Raw genomic sequence first — 10,649 nt, 5'->3', positions numbered from 1 at the left:
GGCGAGGACAGGCAGCTAGTAAAGCCGAGGTGACATGGCGTTAAACAAGAGGAAGAATTTGGCGAGGAAACCAAACGTTCTCTGTTGACGCGTCGAGTCTCGACACGATTTATGGAACCTTTTCTTATCTCATCTTTTTCTTCTTGATTTCATAATGGTTGGTTAAAGGAACGAGAAAAAACATGCCATTCTTATGACATTCTTACGAGTGCAAAGTATTTGTGATGATTTTTTCTAAAATGGGTGGAAATTTATTTTTAAGTAGATATTTAGAACATTCAGGTATATTGATTTTTGTGATCGAGATCCGTAATGAATTTTACAAATTTCCAAACAAATTGTGAAATTTAAAATTTTCCAAGTAGTTATACGAAAGCATAAAATAATTGAGTAAATTCTTATCGGAAGAAAAACGTGAGAAAATATTTGCACGATTTAATGCGATCGTATAATGTACGTGTAAGTAGAGAAATATTTTTTTATTTCTTTACTCGTACGTAAATAATATTTAACATATTAATATTATATTATAATAAAGATAAGATTATATAATATCCATATATTGATATCAATGTGTTTTATATATACTTTAATCAACATTGATATCACCATAGGACACTGAGGATTGTCTAATCTCAGATTTTAATATCTTATATTGCGTGAAATTAATTTGCTTGAAAAAGTTATCCCTCTCATTTGATATAATCCATATTTCTCTACTATAACATCTAAATCAATTTGATATATCAAGTTTAAACTTGATCTGATTATAAGTATATTATTATTCGAGTGAAATTATTTAAAATAAAATAAAATAATTCGTACAACTATTTATACAGATCGAATAAATTTTATATTTTAATAATAACATAAATGATAATATAAAATTATTTCGATATCTTTCGAATGCAAAGAAGAACGTTAGTCACGTGAAAATGTTACTTAATCATCAAGTCTGTTTCACAAGGGAAAAAATGGCGTGATCGAAATTTACTATCATAATTTATTGCCAATGTGTATGTGACTGTACGATGTGATACTAGTTTTTCACAACATATTTCGTTTCGTACTACCTACTTGTTTGCTAAATAATTACGGATAAGATATTTATAAAATTCCTTCTAGGTTTTTTGTTTTCGTACTAAACGTATAATTATTTACAAAAGTTTCGTACATGCAACAGAAAGAGAGAGAGAGAGAGAGGAAGAAATTGAAAATATAAAATACCAATTTTTATAAAAAGATAAGAAAAATTAATTGAAAAGATTGTTAATAATACGATCAAATTATTAAAAGATAAAGAAAATTCGGCAAGAAGATTCGATTGAATTGTCATTAATTGTCATTAATTTGAATTGTTAATTTAGCTCGCACTTTTTTTCATTGCAATGTTAATGATATAATTTCAAATAAGATAATGCGAATTGTTTCATACGTTACATAATATTATCTTATCCGTTTAAATATTTCTCTGGTAATATCTTATCGTTCTAGAAAAGTTCTTATTATTTCGTATATTAATTAATAAATAAATAATATACGTATATACGATGGTTTCTGGTTTATTTTAAAACTTTTGTACAAAGCACAAAATATTCGAATGTGATTGTACTAAATCGTGATCATATTAAATATTTACAATTGAATGGTAATAGCAACATTTATTGTTATTAAGCGTATTATTAGTCATAAAACATTGTTTCTGGGATTTTGTTTGTATCTATGATAGATAATATATATAGATAAGGATTCACGGAATTTATCAACAAAATCTATCGGTACACGATAAAAACGCGAAGATATGAACAAAATCCAGAAGAATATTTTAGTATTTTGATGATAAAATATAGGAAAATTGAAACGATATACGGTCGATAAATAAGGGAACATTTTATTTTTCCTCCACCTCTCTCTCAATTTTATTGAGTATCAAAATACAAAACTAGACATTAGAAAAGATCTGTAAAATTCGTAGGCTTTCTCACGCAAGAAGTGATCAATGGGAATAACTTGTAAAGCAATTTCTCCACGTATTCGGTCTTTTTGTCGATCAATCGTTTATGCATCGTGGACATGGTATTAATGTCCAATTGAAAACCTTCGCTCTCAGATTCTATCCACTTGACGTCGAAAGAAAAATTTTTTGGAGTAGGATTCCTAAAAAAAAAAAGGTAAATAAAAAAACATCATTTTATTACATTATTATAGAGAGGAGGATGAATAATATGAATTTTATGTTTCCTCTTAAAACTTCTAATATATGATTTAAATTGCTCCAATTCTTTTTTCGTGTTATTGAATATTTTTCTCGTAAATACGAATATCATAAATATTCAATATATTCTTTCGTTTACCCGTATTTAGCAAAGTTAGCCCACAGACTGACCATCTTCTTTCTAAATCGATTGAAACTGTTCTTAGGATTGGAGGGCGCGTGAAGTAATTTTGAGTTGAATATGTATCCAACGTCGTCAAAATGTGCGGTTCCTGAAAGAAGTTTTTTTTTTTTTTTTGCAATATAAAAAGAAAAGAAAGAAATCGTCGAAAAATCCTTCTTCAGCAATACCGTTCAATGGATTGTCCTTGAATTTGTGCATAGCATACTTCGATTGATACGACAACCGATAATAATAAACAGGATGGCCCTTATTATGCTTTGCTAGAAATCTTTGAGTCAAATCGATAGGGCCGCTGAAAAATACATCCATCCCTATCTGTGTGAATCCAGAAAACATTCCAAAAATCTGAAGAGAATTATTAACTCGAATAAACGAAGAGATACAAATTGTTTACCTTCTTGGCCTGCTTGAAACCAGCTTTGACGAGATCGTTTACGACCCGTGCGAGCAGTGCTTTCGGCTCCTCACCGATGTCTTTATTTTCTTTGGCAGCGTTCTGTAAATATTTCTTCGCCCAATTGATCGTGTTTGCAATCCCGATTGGTGCTGGAAATTTTATAAATCATTTTTCGTCTTTGTTGAAATAATTATAATTATTCGTACAAATTAAATCTTGGATACTTACGGCCGAAAAAGAAGAAAACCTCGTCGTGAGTGTAACCCAGCATTATATCGTGACGATACAAATCCCCGTTGTGGTATTTCGTTATGGGGCATTCTGTTATCACCGTGCTGTTGCTAGGGTCGATGTCGGGATCTTCTATGGTCGGTCGAAATGGGAGTAGGTTCTACGAGAAATCGTAAACAGAAATTATTAACAGGAATCAGAACTTTCGAAATTGAAATTACCATTTCAACTTTGGTCGATGCGCGTATCAGGTCCATCAGAGGTACTTGGCGAAGATAATTCACCAAATCATCGTGATTCTTGGGGACGTAATCGAGAAAGATTGCGAGTTGATGAGCATTCCGAATCATCTCTTCGGGTGAGTGATACGCCCAGGGACACAGTGGGGTGCCGCTCATGCTAATCGATCGAAGAAACAACCCTGGGAATATATAATTAGTGCGAATGGAAACACAATTGTCGTAATTATTATTATTTATATATTTGTTTCTTTTTAAATATAGAAAGTGTCTGTAAAATTGCATCAGGAGATGCGTGTACAGAGAGTCGATGTATTCTGGAAGCCCTCGAATTATAGTTTTTGTTTCTTCCAAAGATGTGAATCAAAAATTAAATTTTTTGAAATGATCTTTGTAATAATTGATACCTTTGGACCGTTCGGACAGCATGTGGAAACCAATGGAACTACTACCGGCACTTTCCCCAAAGATCGTTACTCGATTTGGATCACCTCCAAACGCAGCTATGTTGTTTTGCACCCACTGGAAGACTAGCCGTTGGTCTTTTAAGCCAGTATTGCCGGTTGCATTAGGATGCTTCAGTGCCAGGAATCCTGATGGAATCAAAGAGTATTTGAACGATTAATCAAGATTTCTGAAACAAAGGAAACGTACCTAGGACGCCAAGTCGATAATTGAAACTGACTAAAACGACATCCTCCTCCAGAAAGAAATCCGGGCCGTACAAGGAGGAATTGCTGTACCCTGAGAAATAACCACCGCCGTGTATCCAAACCATGACCGGTCTCAAATTTATCCGTTTCTTGAATTCCACCTGTTATTTCAAATATTTTAACATTCTATTTTAACTTCCTTTCCCTCTTCCACAAAATAATAAATCTTCAATTGTCAGAGAATTATTGTTTCATCATATACCTCGCGAGTAAAAACATTCAAAAACAAACAATCCTCGCGCCCCATGTAGACGAGCGATAAATAGTCCCATTGAGGGCACACGTTGCCCTCCTCGTAGGCGTGCAACACTTTTTTCCAAGGATCCATCGGGACTGGAGGCTGCAAACCGTCGAAAAAAGTCGAAATGGCATAATGGAAAATATTACTCCCCCTGTACGTGCATTTCGAATTTTACCTTGAATCTCAGCTCGCCGAGGGGTGGTTTGGCATAAGGGATTCCCTTGAACGAGGAGTACTTCATCGAATGCCACGCCGTGCGCAATATCAAACCGCGAACAGGTCCACTCGGCGTACGAACGATGGGCGTTTTAGGAGAACTCACGATCGCGTAGGGGAGCGTCGAAATTAGAAGCGCGAGGACGGACCAACTCGCGTCGTTCATTCTGATCTTTGTTAAATCGACGGACGGCGCGCGCTGACTGGTCTTTTTCCTTTTTTGAAACGATGCGTTTGAACCGAATATCGACTGGCTTAATCAGCATTGTAATTTTGCACGGTGCGCGGAATTTTAGTTGATTTCCACGCGTTCAACTTATCATTATATTTCACTTGACACGGATTTTCTGTCCATCCGGAATTTTACATCGGTCACAAATATTCGATGAATTAATAGGCCAGGAAAGGAGATGATTTTTTTTGAATTTAAATGATTCGATTATTTATTATATCGTAGGATAGGTAGATATAGATATCCTTATCCCTCGATTGCATTTATCAATTATTATCGATGAATGAATGAACACTTGCTAATTTGCTGATATATTTATATTTACATATATATTACATATATTTATATTCGAATAATAAGAAATCGGAAATTTTAGAAAAGGCTGAAATAATTCGCGTAAGAAATATCGTTACAATCGCTCGTTATAGGCATGGAAAAATACAGATAATTCTCCGTAATTAACGACCTCTCGTTGATCGCCTGTTTACGTTTTATCATTTGGAAATTGTCACCCATGTCCAATAATTGTCCAGCTTTTCCAGACGGCTTCCAGATTACGTTTAATGGATTTGCGTTAGCAGGAGTTGGATTCCTACGAACATTAATGGAATATAGCTCATCACGTGATATAACATGTAATATAAAGTATAGATAAAGATCAATGAAGTGTTATATATATAATAATAATAATTCATGAAGAATATTTTGAAAGGTTTTGATTCTAGAGATCAAAATAGATGTAAAGTTGGTATATAGGAAAATTAAAATTTATTTATTAAATTAGTTAATCTATATCCATCAATTTTTATGTTTATAATCAAACTTTTACAATTTGAAAATTTTTATTTTTATTTACTTTGTTTATTTTTTTTATGAATTTTATTTACCTTTTTCTGAAAATGTCTAAAAGTTAATTTTTAAGTTTTATCTCTACAACTTGCATTTGATTGAATTGACTTCTACAATCATAGAATTCAAAGTGATTAAATAAATATTATTCGATTATCTCTTATCTTTTTAATTATTAGAATATAAAAATGACGAACTCTTTAATTACAAAAATATTAACCCCTTTTCTTAAATATTTCTCATTCTATAACTCTTTAGAATCTTATCCCTCGGAATTCGAGACTCGAGTATGAAAGAATTAAAACTTGAACAACTGAAGAAGAATGATGGCATACCCGTATTTCGCAAAATTTGCCCACAAAGTGACCAGTTTTCGTCTGAACTGGTTGAAAGGATGCTGAGGATTCGTAGGAGCGTTCAAGCTTTGCACGTTGAAAAGTAATCCAATGTCGTCAAAGTGAGCGATACCTGAATTAAATTATTAAATAGCAATCGTTAACATACGCTCATTTTTATTACTATTATTCTTTTTTAAATACCCACCCGACTCAGGTATACCGTCCTGTAAATGCAGCGCATAATTGGACACGTATGACAATTGATAATAATAAACAGGATAATCGTCGTTTCCATGAACGAGCAACCTCTGAGCAAAATCGATCGGTCCCTTCATAATGAAGTCCGATAACACCTAACAAATATTTTAAAGATAACGTAATAAAAGCGAACAATTATGAAAGCAATTCGTAGAAAATTGTTGAAAATTTTGTACATGGAAGAAAAATTAATAGATACATTTAATCGAAAATAAAAGTGATTACTTTGGATTTTGTAAATCACATCCACCTCGAGATTTCGTTGTTTTCTTAATTGTTTCATCATTCAGCAAATTCAATCGATGTTTTCGTTTATATTCTTCGAAACTTATTTTTGGAAATTTTCATTGATCAAAATGAAATAATATCTAATATATAGTAAAAACATTACCACTGACAATTCCTTGATTCCTTCGTAAGGTCCCATAAGATTCAGCTTGAAATTAAATACCTCCTTCAAAATGTCCGCCGTGTTATTTACAATTTGATACAAGTCTGTAAGAACAAAAACAAAAAAAAAGATTATAAATCTTAAATGTCAAAGAAAATTAAGAATATTTTCATATTCAAAAAAGAAAGACGAGTACCCCCGGAGAAATCTAACACTTCGTCGTGGGTGAAGCCCATCATCACGGGCATCTTATTGAACTTTTGAGTTGCGGCTAAGGTTATCGGACATTCGGACAGGAACATGTCCTTTGGATCGACGAGATCGGGATTCTCCTTTATCGGCGCGAACGCTACCGAGAACTGGTGGCAGAAAATCGAAAAATAAAAAATAAAAATTTCATGATATTAATATTAATATAAGCATGCGAATCGGTTTCGTACGTCGCTGCCAAGCGAGAAGACGCGATTGGTCGTCGCCACGAGGTCCTTCGCGTCCGCCTCAAGGAAGAACTTTAACAATTCGTTTGGATTGTTAGAGTTGAAGCCAAGCTCGCTGGCTAATTTATGAGCAGTTTGAAACGCTGCTTCTTGCGTCTTGTAAAGGTACGAGGCAGCTGTCCCGCTTTGCCCGATAGCCTGATGGAACAGACCTGTTAACCAGAATCAGAAACCGAAAGAAGGTGAAACGAAGCTTTATCAATATTTGTCATACGTTCTTTATGTCAAAGAATTTGCATCTAGTTCATTATGAAAAAATATTATTGTTAAGCAATTTCTAAGTTTTTTATTTATTGATAAATTACTTATCGCCATTCTTGAATTTATCTGTTTTTTAATGTCTAATATATTTTGATAAAGTAAAATTATTTTAATACTTTAATATATTTTATAAAAATGAATAAATAAATTTTTCATACGAAATCGAAAATTTGATTTGATTTTGTTTCGATATATTAACACATAAAAGAATTAAATTAAATCAAAAAATTGAACGGACAAATATTTAATAAGTGTTGTAATTTTTCTTTTAAAAATTTGCTTCGAGCAGGATATTGAAAACAAGGGAAGATAACCAAACGTTTTCTATCGATTACAACGATATCATACCACGAGATTTCTCAGACAGAACGTGATAGTTCACGCTTGCGCCGCCAGCGCTTTCTCCAAAAAGCGTCACTTGATTTGGATCGCCTCCAAATGCTGCGATATTGTCACGAACCCATTCCAAAACCATCAGCTGATCCCTCATTGCGGCATTGCCAGCTGCGTTTTTGTGTTTCAGATATAAAAATCCTGTTGAAAAGGATCCCAAAGGATTAATTTGGATGCTGAATGAACTATCATCGTTAAAAGAATGATCGCAGTGTACCTAAAGCACCGAGGCGATAATTGAAGGTAACCAAAACTACATCTTGTTCCATGAAAAAGTCAGGACCGTAGAGAGATGCGTTATTGGATCCGCGAAGGAACGAGCCACCATAAATCCAAACCATAACCGGTTTCGGAGTTGATTTCTCGTCATCGAATTTTGTCTGTGATAAATAAAAAATTGCTAAATATAACGATAAATTGAATCGACGAATACAGAGATTTACATCAAGATTTTGTTAATTATTAATTTTTCATTGAATTTGAACTTTTGAATTCGAATTTTCAAAATTTACAATGGATATCATATATTGAAAAATATTACTTTTCTTTACACTTAAATTAAAAATAGTATCATTTCATTTATACACGTTACATTCGTTATTTCGTAATTTTCATAGGAAAAAGCGAGAAAATTTTTATTGTTAATTAAAAAATTAATTGAAAGTTTTTGTAAAATGTTACCTGAGGAGTAAACACGCTCAAATACAAACAATCTTCATCTCCACTATAAACATTCGATATTTCTTGAGGACATTCATTTGCTTCTTCGATGGCGTCCAGAGTTTCGTTCCATGGTTCCGGTGGAACAGGAGGCTGTAATAAAAATTAAACGAAAGAATTGAATTAAATATCGATGCTACTCATCTGTAGCATAGATATTTAATTTGGAAAAAAAATCTAATATATGTAATGTAGATTTCTTTATTAATTATTAAATATTATTTTCCAATCAAAAATTTTTTGTTATAATATTTCCATTAAAAAAAAATATCTTCAATTAATCGGACAGTGCAGCATGTAATGATTAGAAAAAAAAATATTTGCACATATCTTTATCTTTGAATGAAATTTATTTTTACAAGTTTCATTTTCATCAATATGGAATTTTTATAATCATAAAAAAGTAAATTTATATTACTAAATGAAAAATATACATAAACGTTTAATTGATCGATATGTGAATAATAATACACGCATATTTTTTATCACCACTGTGATTATAATTTTTATAATTTTTACCCTGAATCTACGATTTCCAATTGGTGGGGCGGCATAAGGGATGCCTTTGAACGATGAATATTCGATGCCATTCCACGCAGTAGTCAATGTGGCGCCTTGAACAGGTCCCGAGTTTGTCTGAACCACCGATGTTCGTTGAACATCGGCGTTACTCAACGTCAACACCGAGAAGAAAATCGACAAAGTTATTCCGTTCATGTCGTTGGAATGTTTCGTTTCTATCTACTTTTATTTTATAGTCGTTAATGACGTTATGGAATTAATGGTACATAAAGTTAGGTAATTTCAAAAGTAATTAGAGAATATTAGTATTGTGTTTATCAAGGATACGTATGTAAATAAATTGTTATTAAATGGCTATTAATATTCTGCTTATGACAGATGGTATATCTCTGTGGTGTATTATAATACTTAATGTAGAAAAATACATTGAAGATTAACAAATGTGATACATTCTTAATTTAATTTTATTGCCCATTGAGATACAAATTATAATTGTTGCGCGTAATTATGTGAATTAACGTACATTTGTACAATTGGTATTATACAATAGCATTTAATAATACAACATCGTTTATCTCAATTTTATTTATTAGAAACGAAACGTCAGTGTCTAATTAAACGAACTGGATACTGGATTGTTGATCGAATCTTTTGTATTTAAAAATCTTAGATTGTTATTGCTCGTGAATTAATTATTTATTTCAAGCTCGTTCGTAATTTGTGTATACATTGAACAGAAAATATGTAATTAAATTTGTAATTTAATTTATTATAAAAGAACAAGTTGAAAAACAGAAACAGATGTTAAACTTTAATCATCCATATTTATCTATAATTTGATTAAATACAGTTCTTTTGTAATATGTAATTATACGTACAATTGCAGCGAATATTTAGCATTAAATAATTACATAATAAATATTTTACTAAAGAAAAATTATAATATCATAATGAAAGATTTACCAAAGAATAAGAGATTGACAATGCAAATAAAATTTTCTTTCTAAAAAAAATGCTTCATACAAATTTGTAAATATTTATAATAAAATGAGAAAAGATATTTTATATTGATGTATCTTTGATGAAATAAGTTCTTGATAAAAAAGATTATACATAATTAAACTTCCAAATCAATAATAACTTTTTGTACATTCAATGATCTTGAGTTCCTAATGTAACACGCTATATGCATTAAACAATATATACAATGTGGAATATCATTTATTCTAAGAGCTAAAAGAAACATAAAAATCAATATACAAAATATATTGACTGAAATTTATTTATTAAGTTTTAAACAATTTTAATTTCTGTTAGATAAAGTGAGACAGAAACTCTATTATTATCTCATTTCGTTTAAAACAAATTTAAACACAATAAATAAGCCTCGATATTTATTTTGGCTTATAGAATCGACTTCCCAAAGATATTCTATGAATTTAATTAACACTCTGTGTAACGATAAAACGTGTAATAATTTAATCTTGGAATATATGGATTTTTTTATAAAATGAAATTTTTGAAGCAAGGAAACGCTTAAAAATGAAACTTCAAAGAAACGGTTCACATTCTCCGGATACTTGAAACGTTGCTAGCTTCTGCTGAGTTTCACTTGAATTTCCACAACGCTCAGCCCTCGACTGCCTCCTTAAGTTCAATATCCGCGCTCTTTTATTGTTAGCCACTGGGAAAGGGTATCGAAGTTGTTGCTTTATAATGGAAGAGCCAATACGTGATCGCCTCTATAGGTTC

At 31.7% G+C, this 10,649-nt stretch overlaps 1 protein-coding gene across 1 annotated transcript; it reads right to left on the bottom strand.

Moving 5' to 3' along the window:
• Positions 1-2,634: 2,634 nt before the first annotated feature.
• Positions 2,635-10,646, bottom strand: LOC108001659 (uncharacterized). The gene is made up of 18 exons (XM_062085829.1): positions 8,895-10,646; positions 8,337-8,468; positions 7,873-8,035; positions 7,611-7,796; positions 6,945-7,153; positions 6,701-6,863; positions 6,505-6,608; positions 6,061-6,208; positions 5,853-5,985; positions 5,042-5,260; positions 4,396-4,690; positions 4,182-4,319; positions 3,921-4,080; positions 3,674-3,859; positions 3,249-3,448; positions 3,025-3,187; positions 2,794-2,945; positions 2,635-2,691 (listed from the first exon to the last, which is right to left on the bottom strand). Exons 1-18 carry the CDS (start codon positions 9,090-9,092, stop codon positions 2,650-2,652), a joined length of 2,991 nt encoding a protein of 996 aa, XP_061941813.1. The 5' UTR covers positions 9,093-10,646; the 3' UTR covers positions 2,635-2,649.
• Positions 10,647-10,649: the final 3 nt, after the last annotated feature.

This window comes from Apis cerana, linkage group LG1, assembly GCF_029169275.1.
Source record: "Apis cerana isolate GH-2021 linkage group LG1, AcerK_1.0, whole genome shotgun sequence".
NCBI classification, from domain to species: domain Eukaryota; kingdom Metazoa; phylum Arthropoda; class Insecta; order Hymenoptera; family Apidae; genus Apis; species Apis cerana.
Note: the sequence above shows the minus strand (reverse complement) of the source record. Positions and strands in the feature narration are given on the sequence as shown.